Source organism: Grampus griseus (genome assembly GCF_964374135.1).
Source record: "Grampus griseus genome assembly, chromosome: 14".
NCBI classification, from domain to species: domain Eukaryota; kingdom Metazoa; phylum Chordata; class Mammalia; order Artiodactyla; family Delphinidae; genus Grampus; species Grampus griseus.
The window spans coordinates 20,161,148-20,184,554 of record NC_139008.1 but is presented as its reverse complement, the minus strand read 5'-3'; the positions used below and the strand labels follow the sequence as shown (position 1 = coordinate 20,184,554).

General features: G+C 52.6%; 1 protein-coding gene across 7 annotated transcripts; it reads right to left on the bottom strand.

Annotated features, from left to right (window-relative positions):
• Positions 1 to 114: 114 nt before the first annotated feature.
• ERN2 (endoplasmic reticulum to nucleus signaling 2) lies at positions 115 to 21,842 on the bottom strand (the record flags this gene model as incomplete). Of its 7 annotated transcripts, none has more annotated exons than XM_082670953.1 (22): positions 115 to 327; positions 412 to 479; positions 561 to 684; positions 1,217 to 1,344; positions 1,433 to 1,580; positions 2,846 to 3,045; positions 3,120 to 3,219; positions 3,304 to 3,493; positions 3,632 to 3,716; positions 9,420 to 9,561; positions 9,858 to 10,013; positions 10,728 to 10,849; positions 10,961 to 11,108; positions 11,197 to 11,275; positions 13,124 to 13,388; positions 14,683 to 14,784; positions 15,111 to 15,218; positions 15,358 to 15,430; positions 19,321 to 19,393; positions 19,612 to 19,645; positions 19,995 to 20,100; positions 21,723 to 21,842. In XM_082670953.1, the coding sequence occupies 22 exons, from the start codon at positions 21,813 to 21,815 to the stop codon at positions 115 to 117; spliced, it is 2,757 nt and encodes a 918-aa protein (XP_082527079.1). The 7 variants fall into 7 exon arrangements, with proteins under 7 accessions (XP_082527079.1, XP_082527073.1, XP_082527074.1 ...); XM_082670947.1 differs by having other exon boundaries at positions 9,420 to 9,606; positions 21,723 to 21,806; XM_082670948.1 differs by having other exon boundaries at positions 9,420 to 9,594; positions 21,723 to 21,806.
• Between the last annotated feature and the right edge of the window lie 1,565 nt (positions 21,843 to 23,407).

Genomic DNA, 23,407 nt, shown 5'->3' with positions numbered 1-23,407 from the left:
CCTTTTTCTTCTTGTGTTCCCCGAGGGGTGCCTGGCACCCGGGTTCCGGCCACACTGTTGCTCTGGTGTCCCTGGCGGCCCAGCCTCTGCTGGTCTTTTCGACGCCAGGCCATCTCAGCTCCCAGCAGCTCCCAGGCTCAGCGCCTGGGCCCCTGAGGCCGGCGGATAGTAGGGCAGGAAGAGGCTCTCAGAGGCGCAGCTCCTCAGGGCATGGTACGTGTGGAGCAGCAGCCGTGGGAAGCGGTTTGTGAAGTACTGGACGAAGCTGTCAGGGACAGGGCCCAGCGCCTGCCGTACCTCGGCCGGGAGCTCCCTGTAGTGATGCTTCTGGAGGGGTCAGAGCAGAGAGCCCGGGCTTAGCTGGACCAGGCCTCCCCACCTTCCAGGCCCCTCCCAAGCCCTGGAACACACCTTGTTTCTCACAGCACGGAGCAGGTCTCGCACCGACGTCCCCTTATACGACCGGAACCTCTTCAGATCTGTGGACGGGGAGGTCGTTGGCACAGCCGTCCCCACTGGGCTCCCCTCGGCCTCCTGGGCCACCCGAGTCTGGCCTCTACCTGTGTGCAGCGGCACCGAGATGTGCTTGTGCCAGTCACTCCGGACCACCTCGGCACCACCCGCCTCCAGCGCCGTCACCAGCGGCCCCTGCTCAGGCTCCTTCTCCAGCCAGTCGCTGGCGTCCTAGGACCCACAGCTCCTGAGCCTCCTGAGCGGGCTCGGAGGCCACAGGCCAGGAGTGTCCTATGGCTGGGGCAGTGCAGCCGCCGAAGCTGCTCGGGTTAGGGTAAGTATTATTGCCTCCTATGGAGTGTGGCTTCTCTGTGCTGTGCGGGGTCTAATCCAACCGGTGACAGAGGTGCTGTCGTCCCCGTTTTACAGATGAGCAAACAGGCTCAAGAAGCTCAAGGTCACACAAGTGGAATGGGCTGTCTGGGCACGAGTATAGCAGGAGGGACGACTAGGGCTGAAAGGAACGGGGTCTAGCCTCACATGAGGGGCAGCTGGGCTGGGGAAGCGGTGCTGAGGAGACCGTGCAGTGCCAAGATGGCAGCGTTCGGGAGTCTGGGCTCTGCCTTGATTGAGATAAGGATCTGGGCTGCCTGGAACAGGTAGACGAGTCTCTCTTCCCCCAACCAATCTGGCTTCCCCTCTCTTGTTGCTCAGGACCCAAACTTGGGACTTTCTGGGGCCGCTCCCCAGATTTCCTCCTGACCTGGAAGAACTGGAGCTGCATGGCTCTGCTCCAAAAGAAGGGGTGGGCCAGCACCTGGTGAGCAGAGGGACGAGCCTGTGGCAGGGGGCTCAGCATGGCCTCCACCAGGTTCCAGGCAACGACCTTGTCTGTAGGGGCAAGAGGGAGGGACGGCTTCAGGCCCGCGCAGGCTCTGCCCTGCTTCCTCCCTCCTCTGCCAGCCCAGGTCCCCCTCACCGTGGGCCTCTTCCTCCAGGTGAGCCAGGCAGGGAGAGCCTGCAAGGATGTTTGCCTGGCGATAAAGACTCTCTCCGAAGGGGTGGCTGCCACTGGAAAGCACATAGTAGAACACGCAGCCTGCAGAGAATATGTCCACTGCGCTGGTCTGGGGGCCAGAGGGACAAGCATAAGGAGGAAGTCTCTGCTCCAGGAGGTCTGCCGGGCTACATTCTCCCCAGGGCTGATATGGCAGCTGGGGATCTGGCTCGGACTAGGACACAAGGACACTTCCCAAGAGGCATCCTCTTGGCCCTAGATCCCCTCCCCTCTGCACTGTTGAAAGGGACCCACGGTTTTCATCCAAAACCTTTGCCCCTACTGAGCCTCTAGTTTAGGTTTCCAAGTGTCATTCCTCCAAGTCTGGTGGGCAACACAACCAAGTGAAGCTGGGCACGCATGAGGCGATCAGGCAGCGGTGAGGACTGTATGATCTGTTGCTGGCCCTGTCCACACATGGCCACTGGCACTTAGCTCCAGCTGGTTGCCTCCAGGGGACTTTCTCGGTGGCAGAGCTTTTGATTTTCCAAGTGAATCCAGAAATCTAGACTTTTATGTGCAATTTCCCAGAAGTTAAAATATTGGCTGCTAATTTAAAAAATCAAAACCTGCACAGGCTCCTAACATCAGTGCTTTGGTCCTTGGGCCTCCAGGTTGCCAATCCTAGCTTTCTCTAAACTTCAGGGGTGGGGTGGCTTTGCCTGGTGACTGTCCTTGCGTGTTACTCTCATCCATGCCTGTGACTTTCCCCTACACACCAACTCAAAAATCTGTAATCCTGGGGTCTCCAACTCAAGTGTCTCTGGAGGTCAGACACTGCTCTGTGCTCCAGTTATATCAGCTCATGTGATGCTCCCCCGAACCCTCCGCATCTGGGTGGCTCTCCACGCTGGCTACACGTTACAGTCACTGGGGGTCAGTTACTGGGTGTGGGACCCGGGCACCTGAATTTTTTTCAAGTTCCCCAGTGATTGTGCATCACAGTAGAGATGAAAACTATTTTCTAGTTCAGAGTTTCTCAACCTCAGTACTACTGACATTTTGGACCAGATAATTCTTCGTCCTGGGGGACTGTCCTGTGCGTTGTAGGATGTTTCGCAAGCATCCCTGGCCTTTGCCCATTAGATGGCAGTAACAAGCCTCCCTTCCCCTGCCAAGTGTGACATCCAAAAATGTCTCCAGACATTGCCCAAAGGTGGCAAAAATCATCCCTGGTTAAGAACCATACCCTGGGTAAGAAGGAAGGAATTATCCCCACTTTACAGATGAAGAAACAGGCTTGGAGGAGTGACTGAAGGTCACACAGCGGGCCCGGACAGGAGAGGCACTGGGCAGGGAATGATTACTGCGGCCTGGGGCGGCGGGAGGACTCACGGGGCTGTCTGGGGGCAGGAGCTGCAGGAGCTCGGGCGCCATCCAGCCTTCTGTACCGGGGACGCCTGAATGGAGGCTGAAGCTGCAGCGGCCAGCGGGCAGCTTCTTGCAGAGGCCAAAGTCTGAGAGGACCACTCTGCCTCGGCCCTGGCTGTCGGGCCCCGTAATGAGGACGTTGCCGGGCTTCAGGTCCCGGTGCACTGTGAGAGCGGAGCAGAGTTGAGAGCTGAGGGGGGAGTCGGGAGCTTGGATGGAGGGCGGAAGGGGCTGGTACCTATGTGTAAGGAATGCAGGTGGGCCAGGCCCGCCATCAGCTGCTGCAGCGCCATCCCGGGCTCCAGGCCCCAGCGGTCCGTCTCCGGGTGTTCCACGTACTGGGGAGCGGCGAGGGGCAGAGGTCACCCCGCGGCCCAGGACCCTGCCCCCCCCCCCCGCCCATCCCTGAGCACAGGTTTCACCTCCCGCAGCGAGGCCCGGCAGAGCTCCAGGGCGATGTAGTGGAACTGCGGTCCCCGCTCGGTGCAGAAGTAGCGGAGCACGTTGGGGTGCCTGTCAGACTCCTGCAGCATCTGCACCTCCCGCCGGACCAGGCCGAAGCACTCACGGAGGAGCCGCTTGACCGCCACGGCCCGCCCCTCGAACTGTCCCCTGGTAGGTGGCGAGCGGAGGTCCAGAGGGCAGAAGAAGGCAAAGGTTAGGAACTGTGCCCACCTCGGGGGTTCTCGGAGAGAATGGCTCTCCAAGGGACAATGGCCATCCCCAGCCTGGCTCCTGGCTGCCGCTCACCGGAAAACGAAAGTCCCGCCTGCCCCGCGGCCCAGCACGTCCTTGGGATTGAAGGAAATCTTCCCCACCACGGTGAGCTGCTCGGCTGGGGGGAGGGGAGAGGGGGGGGTCTCAGGGAGACCTGCCCAGTCCCAGCTCCCCCACCTCGGCCCTTCTCCGGCCTCCCCCTTCCACGCCCCGCCTGGTGCCAGACTGCTTGTGTCCAGTGTCTCGTGCTGCCACTCAATCCGTGTGAACTTGGGCGAGTGACTTAACCGCTGTGCCCTGGTCCTCTCATCTGTAAAGTGGGACCTATGTCAAGGATCCTACACAATATTATCGTGAGGATTAATGGAAGAAACGGTGGGGGAGAGGTTCACTCTACTGTCCTCTTTTATCCTCCCTGTTTTGGCATCTTCTGCGCAGGTTTCTTTCCTTTGCCCACCTCCACCAGTTATAAACCCTTTTAACTAAGGAATTCGCTTCCAACAGGAAGGTGAGTTTTGGCAGCCGTAAGCGTGAGGAGGGTGAATGCTGTTGCAGAAAAGACTGTCCTGGAAGAGGGCGGGGCGGGGTCAGTGGGCGTTTGGATGCTGAGCTGTCCCAGAGTTAGTTCTAGGGCAGCAGGGATTCCCCAGAAGGCCTTGGTTTCCTGTTAAGAAGGATGAGGTTGGACTGTTACTGCTCTTCCTTTTGGGTTGCTTGCAAGAGACCCCTCACAATGCACCAGGCTGCACCTTGCTCAGATCCAAGGGGCCCCATGCTCGCAGCTAAGTGTATCTGGCGCCCCTAGAGCTGTGTGCCCCTCCGTGGCCCTGAGAACACTCTCCTTAGGAAGAGCTGCCAGCTTCAGTCTCTCTAATCAGCTCTTGGAAAAGCAAATGAAAATCAGCATCAGGGATCAGTGAGAAAAGTATTAAGCTGTCCCTCAGCACTGCTCTGGATTATTGGCTTAAACAGTCACTCTCATCTCCTGACGAGATGCAAGCAGTAACCGAAATTTGTATACCATGGACACTCAGGCGTGTGGGCCCAGGGCCTTGCTGGAAGCACATCGCCCACAAGTAAGATGGGCCTGTCTCTCCGGCAGCTCAGGAAGCAGGGACAGAGCTGCGGGAAAGCCTGTTTGAACCAGCCATGATCAGCTGGCTCCAGGTGAGGGTCCCTGAGCACTTCCGACCCCTCTTCTGTACCTACTTGCTTCGTTCTGCTGCGTTTCCTGTCTCTTATGTGTCTGCCTTCCCTACTCTGGATGCCCTTGGCATGAGGTGAAGACTTGCTATGTGCTTTCTGGGTTAGATTCAAAACTAACTCTAGTTTCAGGAGCACCCTCAATGCTGGGATGGAGGCCAGACTTCTGGCCTTGAATGCAGAAATAATGAGCCAGGGGGCTTCCCTGGTGGCGCAGTGATTAAGAATCTGCCTGCCAATGCAGCGGACACAGGTTCGAGCCCTGGTCCGGGAAGATCCCACATGCCACGGAGCAACTAAGCCCGTGCGCCACAACTACTGAAGCCCACGCACCTAGAGCCCGTGCTCCACAACAAGGGAGGCCACCACAATGAGAAGCCCGCGAAGCCTGTGCACCGCAACGAAGAGTAGCCCCCACTCGCCGCAACTAGAGAAAGTATGGGCGCAGCAGCGAAGACCCAATGCAGCTAAAAATAAATAAGTTTTTAAAAAGCTTTTGCACAGCAAAGGAAACCATAAACAAGACCAAAAGACAACCCTCAGAATGGGAGAAAATATTTGCAAATGAAGCAACCGACAAAGGATTAATCTCTAAAATTTACAAGCAGCTCATGCAGCTCAATAACAAGAAAACAAACAACCCAATCCAAAAATGGGCAGAAGACCTAAATAGACATTTCTCCAAAGAAGATATACAGAGTGCCAACAAACACATGAAAGAATGCTCAACATCATTAATCATTAGAGAAATGCAAATCAAAACTACAATGAGATATCATCTCACACCAGTCAGAATGGCCATCATCAAAAAATCTAGAAACAATAAATGCTGGAGAGGGTGTGGAGAAAAGGGAACACTCTTGCACTGCTGGTGGGAATGTGAATTGGTTCAGCCACTATGGAGAACAGTATGGAGGTTCCTTAAAAAGCTACAAATAGAACTACCATATGACCCAGCAATCCCACTACTGGGCATATACCCTGAGAAAACCGAAATTCAAAAAGAGTCATGTACCAAAATGTTCATTGCAGCTCTATTTACAATAGCCCGGAGATGGAAACCATCTAAATGCCCATCATCGGATGAATGGATAAAGAAGATGTGGCACATATATACAATGGAATATTACTCAGTCATAAAAAGAAACGAAATTGAGCTATTTGTAATGAGGTGGATAGACCTAGAGTCTGTCATACAGAGTGAAGTAAGTCAGAAAGAAAAAGACAAATACCGTATGCTAACACATATATATGGAATTTAAGAAAAAAAAAATGTCATGAAGAACCTAGGGGTAAGGCAGGAATAAAGACGCAGACCTCCTAGAGAACGGACTTGAGGTTATGGGGAGGGGGAAGGGTGAGCTGTGACAGGACGAGAGAGAGTCATGGACATATACACACTAACAAACGTGGTAAGGTAGATAGCTAGTTGGAAGCAGCCGCATGGCACAGGGAGATTGGGTTGGTGCTTTCTGACAGCCTGGAGGGGTGGGATAGGGAGGGTGGGAGGGAGGGAGACGCAAGAGGGAAGAGATATGGGAACATATGTATATGTATAACTGATTCACTTTGTTATAAAGCAGAAACTAACACACCCTTGTAAAGCAATTATACCCCAATAAAGATGTTTTAAAAAAAAAAAAAAAACAATAATAATAATGAGCCAGGAGGCTCAGTCTGCACAAACATATTCACCATTTGCTCAGCCTTCCATATCATGGTAATGGAGAAGCAGCAAAGGCAGGAGAGAAGTTCTAAAGTAATCAAAAGTTGTCACACGATGGGGAAGCAGTGTACAGTCAGAATTCCCTCTGAAAACCTCAAGAACATGTGATGTATTGTGTTGCTTCTTGTACACGGGTTGGGAAACCATTAAAGTGGTCACCTGTCTTCATGGGTATTGCCAAAATGCAAACAGGCAACATCCCAGAGTTGACCTGCTTTTGAGTTCCTGAGCTGCTCCTTACTGGCTTTGTGAGTCTGGGGTGGGGTGCCGTGAACCTTTCATTTTCTCTTCCATAAAATCAGCGTTATGATAGTATCCGCCTCACAGAAATGTTGCGACTATCATACGAGTTCATGCACGCACAGCATTTAGGAAAGTGCCCGGTACACAGTAAGCGCCATATAAATGTGAGCTCTCAGTGTTAACTCTGGTTCAGGCTTGAGTGCGCCCACTTGCCGCTGAATGTACCATGTAGCCGGTGGTCCTGGAGGACACCCAACCAGGCACGTGTAGATGGATTTGTGGAGGTTAAATGAGAGTGGGACAGGACCCCGCTGTAGATTTTGTGAACCATAAAAAGGTCCCGAGGAACGTTGTTCTCCCCGCACCAAAAGGAGAAGCAAGATTTCCAAAGTCAGAGTTCCTGACATAGAGGTCCTAAGAATAAGAATAGGTTGCCACACGGTGCCAGTGTGGCAGGGGCTTTTTTGGAGAGTGGTTCTTGAAGCTTTTCTGCCATCTGCCACATTCGTTTGACTCTCCCTGCACTAAAGATTTTTGATACACTGGACTCCATATTGTTGCCTATTGGATGGGCAAGTCCCAGCCTATTAACTCTGCCTGTTCCTCACACCTGCTCGGCACATATTCACTCCATATATATTTATTGAGTTGAGAAGGGCTGTTTAAGAACCTGCAGTGGCCAGTCAGCCACTGCCTCAACAGATATTCCCTGAGCCATGCTCTGGGTCGAGATTGCAGCAGTAAGCAAGGCAGGCTGAGCCCAAGCACCTGTTCTCCAGTTTACCACAGTCCCATCATGCCCTATTCTCTCTCCTATGTGGCTGCTTCACTTGTTTACTTTATCCACCTGACCTACCCATGAGCATGAGATTGCCACCTTCCTTTCAGCTTCCGGAATGTGTACCCTGCTTCCTCTCATCTCTGAACCTTCGCCTGTGCTACTGGTGCCACCTGGACTGCTGCTGTCCCCCGCCTCCCTGTTCACCTGGGTAATTCCTTCTTATCCTTGGGATCACAGCTTAGACTTGCCTTTCAGGACAATTCCCATGTCCCCATGTCTGAGCTACATGCCCCTCCTTTGTGTTCCTATAGCTCCCTGTAGCCTCCCCAACCCCATCACAGCATTTATCACAGAGCCTAGTAACAGCCTGTCCTTTCCTGGCTTTGCCTAGAGGTCATGAAAACACCAAAATAAAGTTTATGAAAACTTTAAACGAAGAAAGTGAAAGAAATAGAAAGGTTTCTTTTCAATTCCAGAGGGAATCCAGTATTATAAAGAGATTGTTACCACTGAGTTTTGTAACAAAGGTACCAAGCTCTAGCTGGGATTCTTGTCCTGAAGCACTGATATCACTTTGATTATTTTCTTATAGTGAGTAAAGAAGTTTAAGTGTTTTATATATCAAGGATGAGCCAGGGCTGGGATTCAACATCTTTTTTTCTCCTCCTCTGAGGATTATCGGTATCTGCGGACTCACAAGGGGACTGAGACGTCTGGGGAAGGAATTCCATCCTGTCAATGACTGGGACCGTGGACCGGGGTCGTGAGGGACACCTGAACGATGATGGCAGGAGGAACAGCAAGGTCATTTGACGAGAACCACCTGGGACAAGTGGAGTCTGGGTCATCTGGGGAAAGACTTGGCTCGAGTCAGAAGGTCCAAGGAGATGAGTGTTTCAGGGTGCAGTGGGGTGAGTATTACTTGGACCCACCCAGAGCCAGTAAAGTGATTGGAACTGCAACTCTCAGGGCTCAGGCAACTCGGCAGTGGGGGGTTTTCTGCAAGAGCTGAGCCCTGAGGAAGAGAGCTGCTTCCCTATCAGCACAGGGAGGCGAACGCAAGGGGGAACTTTGGGAGCAGCACGGGAGCCGCACGCCAAGCATGGGGCGGACTTCACGCTGAGTTAAGGGCACAGCAGAGTGGCTCCAAGGCTCCAAGGCAGTGGTTTGAGCAGTGACAGGAGGGTCCAGCAGCAGTTCACACAAAGGACCGAGGCCAGCCCAGCCCGGAGCCAAAGAAACAGGAGAGAAGTAGCCTGGACTGACCACTAAAAGCATGTGGAAGTTCCCCTGGGGCATCCCACAGATTCCAGAGGAAGCTTGAAAGGGCTTGTTTATAGGATGAAATTGAGAAAAGAGAAGAGAAACGTTTAAAAAATAAAAAGCCCTAAAGAGAAAAGGAACCAAATGGTACCTAGGTGATTTACTATTATTGTTACCAAATATGATGTTATTTTAACACAAATATTAATAACATCACATAGTCTGATTTAATAGTAATGGTGATGTAACCTCTCATCATGAAGTGATGTCATGGGGTGGGTGTTATTATTCCCATTTGACAGATGAGAGAACTGAAGCTCAGAGGAGTTAAGTAATTCATCAAAGTTAACAGTTAGTAGAGTTAGATCTATACCCAGTTCTATCTGCATCCAGGGTCCTTGAACATAACGACAACAGTAAAAATGATGGAAAACATTTTCAGAGGGCTGAACTACATAGCAGGCACTATTTGACGTTCTCTCCTGTTAACTCATTTAGGCCTGGCTACCCCACTATAGTGGCTTCTAATACACCGACTTTGAAGCTAAACCTTCCCCTCTCTTTTCTGTCCCTGACTTTGTCCTTTCCTGTTCATGTAAGCTCACCTTCAGTGTCTTCGAGTGGCTGGTCTTGCTCTGGGGGGTTTTGAAACCTCTTGCGGCTCCGTGGGGTGGCCCCGGAGGGCTGAGACTGAGCATCCTGTGAGATGTGAGACGGGCCTGCAGGTGCCAGGGAGGCCTGCTGCCACTGCTTCTCTGCCAGCTGCTGTTGCTGCTGCTGAAACATGGGGGCCTAAGAGGGCCCAGCCTTGGCCAGCCCCTGACCCATGATGGGCCCAGAAGCTGTGCCTGAGATGGCCTGTCCCTGGAGCACTGGCATAAAGAGCACAGTATCGAGGGCTCTGGGAGCTGCCAAGAGGACAGCAGGGGGCAGAATGGGATCTGGGTGAGGGAGAAAGTTGCCAAGTGGTCTTGGAGAAGAGAACCAGAGTTCCCCCTAGGAAGACCATGAGAGGGGCCTGAGGCCAGGGATGATGGGCTTACCTGCCTCATCAGGAAGAGAATCCATCCTCCCAGGAGGAGAGCAGTGAGGCTGGCTGCCAGCAGGTCTTGGGGTCCCAGTCCTGGATGCAGGTCTGGGGTTTTCTCTTCAGGATGCAGCTCCAGGTTCGAAGGTTCCTCCCGGCTCAGGCTCAGGAGCTGGGGACAAAGAACCTTTCACTCTTAGCAGCCCCTCCCACTGTGGAACCCCTAACCCTTCTTCATGACCCAGTATAGGGCTGGGCTTAGCTGAAGGGGTGATGAGTGAGTGGTGGGAAACCTGGCACTCTCCATGCTGCTGAAACACCATGGTGCCCCAGTGGACTGGTCTTTCAGATCTAGCTGAGGACAAGCAATCTCCTGGGGCATCACCAAAAAATTCAGATACTCTTGGGGCATCACCAAAAAATTCAGATATCCACCTCCAGAGATTCTGAATTCAGGGGGGGCGGGTGGAGTGGGCTCCTAGGTGATTCTGATAAGCAACCAGATTTGAGAATTACGTCTCCAGGTCATGCCTGTTCCTTCTAAACTTGAACTATTGGCAACTCTTGTCCAGTCCTCTCCCAGGAGGACATGCTTTTATAGTTTTTCCATTTTCATTTTCTCACTTGATAAATATTTTGTAAACTTTAAACTGAAGAAGAATAAAGAAAACTGTGACCCATGTTTCACAATTTAGATAGCCAATATCTTTTTAACACTTCTGACACTCTTCTGGCAATAACAACAAATGAAAGTTTTCCTTCCGAGAAATTGTGAGGTCAGTTGACCCACCCCGAATGTTATTCCTAGAAGCCTGAGGAAAAGGTCCAAGGGCTGCACCCCCGCTGCCGCACCTCCCCCCATGCCCTCTACCCCTCTAGCACTGACCTCCAAGAAGAGAGCTGGGGCCTGGGTGCCCCCTGAGGGTCTGGTCCCAGAAGTCCCACTCCCTGGGGTGGGATGGAATCTCAGCATGGTCGTGTGCAGGACTGGGGGTGGCTCATGGTGTCCTAAGGGGCAGGGAAAATGTCAATGGGTTGGAGGTGATCTCAGCCTTCCAGCTCATAAACTGAGCTCACAGGTCCTTTATCCACTCTAAATTTGGGTAGAGGGGGTCTCACCAATGAGAAGCCACTGGCTAGGGAGGGCCGTACTGCCTGAGGGGTATCTGACAGCAGTGCTAGGTGAGCCCTCTCGCTCTCCTGAGACTTGGAGTGTCACCTCATCTGTGGTAGGGCCATCCGTGGGGGCCAGGGTCAGTCCACGAGGCTATGGAAGAAGGTGGAGAGTCAGGAGTGGTGGGGGGAGACTTCTCTCCTCTATCCCCTCCTTCCAGCCCCTCAGAGAACCTTCTCACCACTAGGGCCACCCCTGTGTGAACCAGTGCTTTAGACACGTAGAAGCCAGCTTCATCCTTCCCCACATACAGCGTCATCCTAGTGGGGGAGAGGAAAAGGGGGAGGAGAATGAGTGATTGTGGTGGGTAGTTTCAGTCACCGCAGTACCCGTTTCCTTGTATTATCCCCGCCCACACTGACTCTGGGCTGGGCCAAGTGACTTGCTTTGGCCAGTGAGACAATAGCAGATGTGACACAAACACAGTCTTGAGAAATGCTTGTGCACTGGCGTTTGCCCTCTCATGGGGTTCTTTGGAACCCCGGGACCACCAAAGAAGGAAACCCAGGCTAGTCTGCAGGGGCATGAGAGACCTCATTTGACATCCCATAGGCTAAATAGTCCACCAACTACGAGAGAGCTGAGTGAAGCTATTCTAGATTGTCCAGGCCCAGCCAAGCCACCATCTGGCTGCTCAAACCAGAAAACCACCCAGCTGACCCACAGAATCTTGAAAAATAATGAATGTTTGTTTGTTTTGAAGCTCTAAATTTTGGGGCTGATTTGTTATATAGCAAAAGCTAACTGATACAAGCTCTGTAGTCATTGTTTCTAAATCTATTTCTAGCCCAGACCTCTTCCATGAGCTCAATCTTCTAAATCTGAACTCATCTCCTCATTCCTTAGCTCCCCCTTCTTCCCCCACTTCCTCCCCCCTTCTTCCCCCACTTCCTCCTCACCCCCACCACTTCCTCCTCCAGTGCTCCCTACCTTTGAAAACGACCGCACTCATGCGCCTCTAGAAACCTGAGCAAAATGGTTGACTCCTTGCTCTAATCACCAAATTCGTACTGGTTTTTCCTCTTAATATCTGTTACCCTCCACTTATTTCCAACTCTAGCGTTTCTGCCCTGGTCCAAAGTGTCTTCATCTCCTGCCTGAACTAATGCAATATTCTGTGAACACTTCCTCCCCACAATTCTAAGATACTCTTCACACTGCAGCCAGTTATCTTTCTGAAATGAAAATACGATCAAATCACTTCTTTGCCTAAAACCCTCTAGTGGCTTCTCCTTAGCCTTGTCCCAAACCCTTTAAATGATCCTACAAGATCCCTGTTTAACAGCCTCAGACCTTATTCTCTGCTCAGAGCCGTGCTCCAGCCTTATTTATTTTGTTAACTTAATCTGTTCCCTGGTTGCCATGATCTCTCTCTCTCTCTCTCTCTCTCTCGTTTCCTCTTCATCCTTTAGGTTTCAACTTATAGGTCCCTTCCTCTAGGAAGCTTTCTATGATTACCTTCTGCCCCCAGTCTTGATTTCAGTGCCCTTCCTATACATTCCCATGACACCCTATACTTCTCTTATCTCATCCTTTATCATACCATATTATGATTACGTCTTTACGTACCTGTCTCCCCTACTAGACTCTGAGATTTTTGTAGGTAGGAACACTGGCTGTATTACTGTACTCCCAGAGCCTAGCAAGCAATTGCTACATAGCAAGTGCTCAATTAATATTTGTGGGATGAACTGAAAGAACGGGTAATCCGCAATTTTCCCAGTCTGTCTTCCGGCTCCCCAAGATGGGGACACTAATGTATTTGGTGTTGCAAGGAAGGGTCATATTTAAAGTTTTCAACAATCAGTAAACACATAGTACCTACCAAGCATAACAGGTGCCCGCTGTAGCACTGGGGTGGAGACATGGAGGCCCCTCCTAGGCCAGACTTTACCCTATCAGTTGCTGAACAGTGGGACCAACCAGGGGGTCCTGGGAGCACATGGGGGGTGGTGCAGGGCACTGGTTATTTACCAAACTGCTTGAAATATTTTGACCCCTGGTTCAGCTGCACCGGCGTGTCATGGTCGGACATCACACCTGCCCATTGGACCTGGGCTACAACACTTGCAGAAGCTCCTCCCCAGTCCCCAGGCGTGGGCACTTACAGCAGCTGGGTGTCTAAGGCAGAGAAGTGAGTGGCGGTGTCCTGGGGGCCTGAGGCGGGCAGTTGGATGTGGCCCCAGCGGAGGGCAAGGAAGTGCAGGGTGTCCCGAGCCAGTGTGAGATGGGGCAGCTGGCGCAGGCTGTCCTGGTGCCATGTGTAGACGCCCACCACAGGTACGCCTAAGTCCTGGGTCCACAGCACCGCCCCGCTTCCTGGGTCCACCGTTAGCAGCAGGCCCATCCCACAGGATGCCAGGTAGCTCGTGTCTGCCAAGAAAGGTGGCTAGGAGATGTGGTCAGGGAGCCCTGACCTGAGGCACCTCGGAGCACCTTGAGGTGGGGAAGCTGCTCTGAGGGTGGGCCATCAGGAGGGCCACTCAGGTACATGGAGGTCAGGTGAGATCACCTGGAGGGTGGAGGTACGTGGAGGTCAGGTGAGATCACCTGGAGGGTAATCAGGACATAGGAAGTTCACTGGGTCACTTTGATCAGGGTCAGCTGGCAGCTGTGTAAGACGTAGGGGGTCAGTCATGGTCATCCAAAGGCGACTCAGGTGTGTGAACCAGTCCTTGTCGCTTAGGATGTGGGGTAGTCAGTCATGGTCTGGCTGCTGGTCAGTCAGGGAGGTCTGGAGACATGTGGGTAGCGTGGAAGTCATTTAGAAGGTGAAGGGTGTCAGCCAGGGGCCCTCTGGGTGTCACCTGTGATGTGTCAAGGTCGCCTGCATGAGTTCTCACGTGGAATGGTGGAGTCAAGGTCTGAGAGGTGGCTTGGGGCACCTTTGGGGTCACTCAGGCATTTGGCAAGGAGAGTTATTATTTTTTTAAAAACACATGATTATATTTTAATACACAACTAAAATACAAAACACCATAGTAAATTGATGGCAATAAAATATGGCGTTTCATTTGCATTGCCTGACAAATGGTTAGCATCCTTAGTCATAAATGAGTTCTTAGGAACCAGTAACAAAGACACTGATATACCAAGGGAAATGAAACAAACAAACAAAAAAAGAAGAAGATGAAATAACCCAAGTAACTAGAAGGATTAAGCATATATGAAGATGACTGAGCTGAACAATAACAGAAGAAAAGCAATTTCTTTGTAATATCATATTACCAAAGGTTAAAAATCTAACATTTGTAGTTTTAGGAAACATAGGGAAGGACAGTTATAATATCAAGGGGGTGGTGAGTCTGGGGGAGGTCACTTAGGGTCATCTGTCAGGGGTCGTTCAACATTTGGGGGACTGCTCAGGGTGTGCAGGCGTTGTTTGGGGTCACTCAGGAGGTGGGGAGCACCCAGGGTGACCTGGCTGGGCTTATTGGGAGTGCAGAGGAATTAGGATGTTAAGAGCTGCTCAGGGTACAGGAGGGCCAGGCTGGGTGTCGAGAGGGGTCACTTAGGGCTGTCTATCAAGGGTGTGTCATTCAGTACGTGGGGTCCCTCAGGAGTTCAGGTGGGTCAGAATGTGGTGGGGTTGGTCGTGGATACCACTCAGGGTTCCCTGAGTTGGGGACCTTGCTCCAAGGTGGAGCCAGAGAAGGGAGGCACTCACATTTCCCAGGTGAGCCGTCCACGGGGGCTGCTGCGTAGCGGCGGTAGGTGGTGTTCCAGCGCAGGGCTGGGGCCCTGGGGTCATGCATGGTGACCGTGTACTCTGGGGACACCCAGAAGCAGGGTTACCAGGAGCGCCCACGTGGTGCTCCTCTATTCCCATCCAGGGGACATCATCTCATGGGGGCGGGGGCTTCCCGAGCACCCAGCCTGGAGGCCAGAGTCTTCAAACAGCATCAGGATAGCAGAAACTAGGTCTGTTTTGCTCACTGCTGTGTCCCCCGCTCCTTGTTCAGTGCTCAGGGAAGTGTTTGTTGACTGACAGAGTGATTGACTGGCCTGGACCCAGCGTGGATAGCAATTGCCAGGCCTGGGCAGAGCAAAAGGGGGGCTTCCCAGAGCTCGAGGAGCAGCTGGGGCCTGACTCACGCGTCCGGCCGATGTAGAGGCGGGGGGTAGAGGGTCGCTCTGTGGTCAGGGTCATCTGCGTCTTCCCTGATTCAGGGTCCACCACAAACCAGGCATCCTGCTTCCGGCCTGTGGAGGTGGGAAATGTGCTCGCTCTCAAGATGGCCTGGAGAGGGTGTGCAGCCTCTCCGTGCTGTGCCTAGCTGGCCTGTCCTGACCTAGGTCCAGTCCCTGCTGGACCAGGACTCTAGGCTGGAGAGATGCTTACCTGTATAGAAGACGCCGTCAGAGCTGCGACAGGGGGAGGCATGAACCAGCTCAGGGATGGTGAACGGCAGTCTCTGGGGAGTGGAAATAGCAGAGAAGCACATACAACCTATTCATTAGGTACAATTATTATCATATCCATTCCCAGAGGGGCTAAGTAATGTGGCTAATATCACACAGCTGCTAAGTAGCAGAGCCAGGCCTTGAGCATAGCCAGTTAGTTTCCAGACCCCTCACACTTAACCACTCTGCTACACAACCTCTTGAGGAGCTGCAGAAAATCCCACTCCCAGTGCCAAGATGCCACCTGATCACATGATGCTGGCCTGACCACCTCAAAAACACTTGCTGAGACTTGAAAACTTCAGTGGCCATGACAACCTTGGAGAGGCTGGGGAACTGTTCCACCCAAGAGACATGAGGACCAAATGCAAGGGGTGATCTTGGTTTGGGTTCTGGACTGGAAACAATAAAGCACACCATTAGGAACTTGACAAAATTAATATGGATTGTGGATTAGATAACACTATTGTATCAACGTTAAATCTGCTGATTTTGATAATTTACTCTCAGGCTATGTAGGAGAAAATCCTTGTTTTAGGAATGCACAATGACGCTTTAGGAGTAAAGGAGCATAACGTCTGCAACTCATTCTCAGATAGTTCAGAAAAAGAAATTTTATACACACATGTGTAATATTATCCATCTGTTAAGAGAGAATGATAAAGTGAAAGTGATAAGATGTTAAAAATTGACGCATCTGGGTAAAGGGTATAAACAATTGCTCTGAACTATCTTTGCATTTTTTCCTTACATTTGAAATTATATCAAAGTGAAAAAGATCCCCAAACTCCACATACAGAGCTCTTGCCAGACAGCACCCCAGGCACAAGCAAGTACTGAGGGAAAGAGAGTCGGGGCTTCCCGGGGGCTCAGTCAGGATGGACAACAAAAGAAGTCCATACAACCTATGGTTGATACGGTTAGTGCATGACAGGGGAGCACATGAAGTTGAGAGTACCTGATGCAGATGTGGGGGACTGAAGATGGACTGATGGAAGAAGTTCAGTTGTTTATTCATTCATTCAACAACCGTTTAATGAGCACCTATTACTAGCCAGGTGCTAGGACTCTGTTGTAACCAAGACTGACCAAGTGCCCTTCTGCACAGAGTTACATTTCTGGTGTGTGTGTGTGTGTGTGTGTGTGATAATAAACAAACAAAAACACATAAACCATAATGCCAGGTAGTGGTAAATATTATTAAAACAAACTCAGAGAACTAGGATAGACACTGATTTGAGATGTTATATCACATAGCCCAGCTAGGGAGTAAGTACCCAAGCCAAGGGAGGAGTGAGCCACAGGGTCATGTGGAGGGAGAGTGCTCTGGGCAGAGGGACAGAATGCTGAGGCCAACGGCAGGGCCACCTACCAACTGGCATGTTTAAGGAACAGCAAGGAGGCCAGTGCACCAGGAGTGGGGATGGAGAGGGGCAGAGTGGCCGAAAGTGAGGTCAGCTGGAGGCAAGATCACGGACTGGGAAGGAGTTTGGCTGTTACATTGGGACTTGAGGGATGAGTAGGAAACAGCCAGGGGAAGGGGAGCACTTCTCACAAGTATTCTGCTTCTTCTTCTGGGCTCCCGGTGGATTATATTTCTTTTCCTGCTTAAAGTGGGCACAGCCATGAGACTTGCTTTAGCCAGAGGGAGGGAGCAGAAGAGACCAGGTCCACATGGATACTACAAGAGCCAGGGTGTGCTTCACCTCGTTCTCCTTTTCTGCTTTGGTGACTGAGAAGCCTCGGTTGCGACGGAGTGTCTGACAGCTTGGGTCTCCAGTAGACCACAGTGTACAGAGCCCCCGGGGGACCAACGCTGGGCACACGCTGTAAACAGGAAGCAAGCTCTCTGGAGCCACGGAGCTTTGTGTGCTGTTGTCGCAGCGTGCTGCGGCTCATCCTGACTGAGTTGGGGAAACAGAGGCAGAATGGAAGAGGGTTCCAGACTCTTGGGGACAAGCTGGGTGAAGCCCCAGAGCTGGCACATTCAATAAGTTGATCGGTGTGTGTGCAGGTGTGTGCACGCATGGGTGCCTGTAGGTGAGTGAAGAGACTGCACGAGTGAGCTGGCCCTGGTGTGCTTTGTCAGGGCGACTGGACTTTATCCCAGATGCCAGGAGAGTGATGAGACTCACAACCACACCTGCCCATAAGAGCCAGTGATGACCCCCAGAGCTGGATGGGACTGGAGGTCCACTCTCCACCCGGCCCTCCCCATGGGAGACATACTTGTTTAGATTCCATCAGTGGGCGCCCTGTGCTCTGGCTTCCAGTCGGGGGCTGGGATATGGGGAGGGGGCAGAATCAGGGCGAGTGTTCCTGGGTCTCCTCTCCACAGGGTCATCGAGGGCTGGCTGTGTCCCTCCCCCAAAGGCCTCATCTCCTTCCCGGTGGCCCTCTCCTCAAGCCCCCTCTGGATCCTTCCCCTCCTCTGAGCTTAGGGCTGATAAGTGGCACCCCACGGTATGGGCCATAGGACACAGCACCCTGCCCTGCGGTTTCCTACCTCGGCCCACACCTTTGTAAGGAATCCCGTTAATAAAACCGCCTCAAACTCTCCTGTTGTAGTGTGCCACCTGCTTGCTGGGACCTTGCCTGCTCACGTGCTAACATTTCTTACCAATTCGGTTTCCTAAATCACATGCGTAAGACCATCCCGGTAGGCATCCCATGGCACAGTCAGAATTCTGACACTGCCTGACTCTGCGCTTGGCCACATGACCAGCTTTGGCTGATGAGACTTTAGCGAATGCGGTACCGTCGGCCCTCCCTATCCGCTGGCTCCGAACCCACAGATTCAGTCAAATGCAGATAGAAAATATTTGGGAAAAAAAGTTCCAGAAAGTTTCAAAGAGCAAAACTTGTAATTGCGACACACTTGCCAACTATTTACATACCATTTACATTGTATTAGATATTATAAGTAATCTAGAGATGATTTAACGTATATGGGAGGGGGACTTCCCTGGTGGTCCAGTGGGTGAGACTCCGCGTTGCCAGTACAGGGGGCCCAGGTTCGATCTCTGGTCGGGGAACTTGATCCCGCATGCATGCCGCAGCTAAAAGATCCCACATGCTGCAACTAAATAAAGATCCCGCATGCCACAACTAAGACCAGGCACAGCCAAAATAAATAAATAAATGTGAAAAAAAATAAAGTATATGGGAGGATGCGTGTAGGTTATATGCAAATACTGTGCCATTCTAAATAAGGGACTTGAGCATCCTTGGATTTTGGTGGTGGGGGACGATTGACCTGTGGATACCAAGGGACGACTGTATAAGCAAAGCTTGAAAAATGCTCATGCACTGGCCTCGCCCTCTCTTGCTGCTTCTGGCTCCCTTGTTGATACCATGTGAACAAGCCCAGGCTTGCCTGTTAAAAGATGAGAGACCCCTGGCCCAGTTGCCCCCATCAAAAGCCAGCCAACTACCAACGAGTTTTCAGAAAGAGAGCCAGCTGACCGGAAGCGGACCACAGATGCTTGGGCAAACTCAGTCAAGGCCACCCAGCTGAGTCCAGCCTAAACTGTCATCTCACAAAATGATGAGTTAAATAAATGGTTTGTATTTTAAGTTTGAGTTTGGGGGCAATTTGTTATTTAGCACAAGCTAACTGATACATAGGTTTCCCCTTAAAACCCTCAGAGTCCCCTGGAGAACGCCCCGTGACGCCCTCAGAGGCCTGACAGTCATCCGGTCAGCCTGCTCTGCAGACACAGCCAGAGTCACACTACCACCCCCTTTCAACAGACCCCTCCAGACAGCCTTCCCCCAGTGCTCTCAGACTTCACCCTCTGCAGGACACTTGGATTCTGACCATACAGCCCTGCACCCTTTCAGTGCTCTGGCTAACAGAAGCCCTGACCCTCACCCATCCCAAGCACTGTAGGAAACACACCATTAATCCCTGTTGTTTTTGCGTCCCCAAGATGTACAGGCTGCCATCAGCTGGGTCTGAGAGAAAGGCTGTCCTGTGGGGCAGAGAGGAACGGGAGAAGGTTGGGTGCACGCCCCCTGGTTCCAAAAGGGCTCCTCCCCTCCAACTTCCCTGCCAGTAGGGGCCCACCCTCAAAGGAGGCACCACAGAGCTCCGGACCCAAATCTTCTCCCTTACTTCCAGCCCACCCGCCCCTCCAGGCAACTATGGCTTCCCCATCTCTCAGTTGCCCACTCCTTGGGGTCCACTTACTCTGTGACGTACATGGGCCCCTGGATGATGGGATCTGTAGGGACAGGGACAGGGGCATGAGTAGACTCCCCGTTGAAAGGCATACCTCACATTGGTGCTTACTGGGTGCCAGACACCAAGCCAAGCATTTGTCACGAGTGTAATGTAATCCTCCCAAGAACTCTGTGAGGTAGGGTTGTTACCCTTGGCCCCCTTTTACAGGTGAGGACATCGAGGCTCAGAGAGGTGAAATGACTTTCCCAAAGTCACACAGCTGGTAAGTAGTAAAGCTGCCTGCGGACACCTGCTTCTTGGATTCTAGACCTCATGTTCTCATCGTCCACGCCAAGGTGACCTCCCCCAACGTGAGATCCAAGGAGGGAGGAGTGACTGCCCTTGCTTACCGTCTTTCAGCGTCCACTTCAAGTCCCCTGTCTGCTTGATCAGTGCGTGGAGACTTCCATCCAGGGTGGACACGAACAGGAGGTTCTCTGGCGTGAAGGTCTGAACCTGCAGTGGAAACAAAGTCACCTCTTCTGAGAGGCCTGGGACCGCCCTAGTGCTTGCTCCAGGCAGGGCTGGCTGTGACTCCCCTTCCCCTAGAGGGAAACAGAGAAAGAAGGAAGGAGGACTGGGGAAGCTGCTGGCTCCTCCCACTGACCTCCACGACCCTAGAGAGGGGTTATGGTGGGAGCCGGGGGGCCTGGCTCCTTTACAAAAGGACTTCAGTGACCCTCACAGCCTCCCTAAGAGATTGGTGCTATTATTCTCACCATTGCACAGGTGAAGGAGACTAAGGCTCAGGAAGGTTAGGTAATTAGCCTCCAGCCACACAGATAAATGGCAGAACTGGGACTTGAACCACCATCTCTCTGGTTCCAGTGCCCGGTCCCTTTCTCCTTTGCCTCCCCCAACCCATTCCGTCTCCCCAAACCGGCCCAGCTGCTTTTGGTGCCAGGCTCCAGCAGGCCCCCTGGACCAAGTGGGGGGGTGGCCAAGGGAGGGAGGGCTGGTGCTGCCCTGCGTCTGGCCCCTGCTGGGCTAACTCACCAGCTCCAGCCCTTCCTTGAGCAAACAGGGTGGGGCTGAGCTCCTAGCAGGAACCCTAACATCCGGGTGGCCTAGCCGCACCCCTGCAAAGGCCACATCCTGCTCCAGGACCCTCAGGCTTGGGGCCAAGCCAATGGTTTCGGAGTAGAGTCAGGAAACTACCTTCGGGTCCTCTCTTCTCCGGGCCTGTTTTGTGATCTGCAGCGTGGCAGGAGGGAGAGTGATCTGGAGAAGAAGCTGCGGACTGATTGCCCACTGTTGAGTTTCGTTTGACCATCATCGTTTTTAAAATTTCATTTATAATTAGCTACCAAGTTTTTAAAAATTGGAAAGATTTCACTTAAAAAAAATCAAGATTTCTCATTTCTAGTTTTTTTTTCTCATTTTTTCTGGAAACACCCGATCTGGCCACACTGTGCTCACATTTTTACTTGGCAACCATCAGCTGGGTCCTGAGCTGGAAGTGGGCACGGGGTGGCATGAGCAGTTGCCTCTATGATCCCAGTAACTGCTCTGGGGGCTCCAGGCTGGACACGTGGGTTCTAGCCCTGGCTTTGCCTTCTCACTGCATTTCTGTAAGACTGGATTTTTCCGCTCTTGGCAGGGCTGCACCAGATACCCATACCTCGGCTTATTTATCCCAGAGGTCGTGAATCAGGGGTCCAGTCACGGGTAAGGCGGGAGCGTTGTGATCCGCCTGAATTTGTCTGTAAAGCTGGGTGTATGGGCGCATTTCTCGACAGAGGACCTTCAAGTGGATCCTGAGTTCCAAGGAAGCCGGGGTTCCAGAAGTTTTAGGACGCCTGGCAGGAAAGCGGGGGTCCCCTCCCTCCACCCCCACCCCCATGCTGCAGGACGCGCGGGGTGTTGGGTCTACCTGCGCTCTTCCGCGCGGGCAAGTCTCTCCAGCTCGTGGGGCAACCGGCAACTCCCCAAAGCTAGGAATTTTTCTCAGGCCAGGGGCCGACTTGAGGCGACCCGGACCAGGGGGAGGGAGAGGAGCCCGCTGTGCTCCCGCCGCGCCCCAGCCGTCTGCGCCCCCAGCCCCGACCTTGGAGGCTCCGTGTCCGCCCGCTTCTCACCTGTGGCTCGAGCGTCCCGAGCAGCGCCGCGAGCTGCAGCAGGAACGGGGACCAAGGGCCGGATCCCCGGGCCGCGCTCGCCATAGCCCGCATAGACGGCGTCCACACAGCTGTCCTGGTCCCCGGGGCCACCAGGGGACCGCACGGCTCCCGCCCGGCAGGAAGAGACTCCGCCCCGGGCTGGGCCAGTTGGGCGCGCAGGGGCCGGGGTGCAACCTCAGCCCGTAATTCTGCTCTTTCCCCCGCCCTTCCCATCGCACTCACACCTGCATCCCTCGGTCACCCCGCAAGGGATGGCTCTGAGGTTTCCTGGAAAAGGGATTTTACCAACGGCGGCCCTTATGGAGAATGTACCACCTGCCAAGTATTGTACCAAGTGCTTTACATCCATCATTAACTCATTTAATCTTCACAGCATTTCCCATGTAACAGCTGGGGCTCAGAACTGGGATTAAGATTCAGATGTCTGACCTCAGAGCTTGCGCTCTTTGTTACTATGCCAGTGGCCTCCATTGAGAAATGATAAACGACAGATTAATTGGTTGGTTCAGTTATTCATTCAATAGGTATTTATCTATTACCCCAGGCTGGGAAGCAGGAGAGATAAAGTCTCTGTTTTCATAGAACTTGCAGATTCCTAAGCATTAGATATCAAACGCACACATGAAAGACTGCCTGGCTATGGCCGTTACAGTCCTAGCTGCAGGCAGACTTGGTTCAGGGAGGGCCTGCAGGGGTCCAGCTGGTTTTCAAGGTTTGACTCATTCATTTCTCCTTCTTTGTGTAAAAATCCCTGCTGATTTGAGGGTCGTGCAGCCTGGCTCTGCCACCATCTCCCCCTCCTTCTCTCTGTCATCTTTGGCCCTCTGGTCACACCGCCCACAGTCAATGAAGACTTTGCTGGCTGGCCCATAGCTTTCATCCCCACCCCCAATTCTGCTGTCATCTCTGGTGTCTTCAGTGTCACCTGCTCCTGCACGCTGACCCTGACCCACACTGTAATCAGCTCATGGTCACCCAGGCTTGCCCAAGTAACCCCAAGTCAATCTTGCGTGACTGGCATCTGCATTCCCCAGCTGCTGGGCAGGGGGGAGTGCTAGGGGCTCACGGGTGCCTACTTCTCTACAGAATTGCCCTTGGCCACTGGAGCAGCCCAGTGCCCCCTGCCCATGACTGACGGACACGGGCCCTTTTGCCTCAAGGTGGGACAAACTCTGTGGTGCAGTTTGTGCTCGAGAGGTCCCCGTGAGATGAGGCTGAAGCCAGTCTCCAGCTGAGACCCCTCCTTCCTTGGCTCTTCCCCCTGCCCCATCCTGCTTCCCTCACCCCCCTTCTCTTAAAGAGTTCTTCCCAACATGTCACTTGAGCAAGAATCCCTGTCTCAGGCTCTGTTTACAAGAACCTGCCAAACCTAAGGCATCCTCTAACCACATTGTCATCAGCTGTAGCCTTGGAAAGCCCGACTCCCTCATGGCGCAGAAACCTCTTTTAGAAATATGTACATCATGAAGTCTTTGGTTCACTTGGTTACTCCTTCATGCTTAGCTCATCCAATACCGTCAAACCTAACTTCATAACCAAAGTGGTTGCTTGCCACTCTAGAGACCAACCCAAGCTACTGAACATGTGGATGAGCCCTTCTTTAGGCTTTATATTTTGTGCACTGTACACTTGTTTCAGAATGT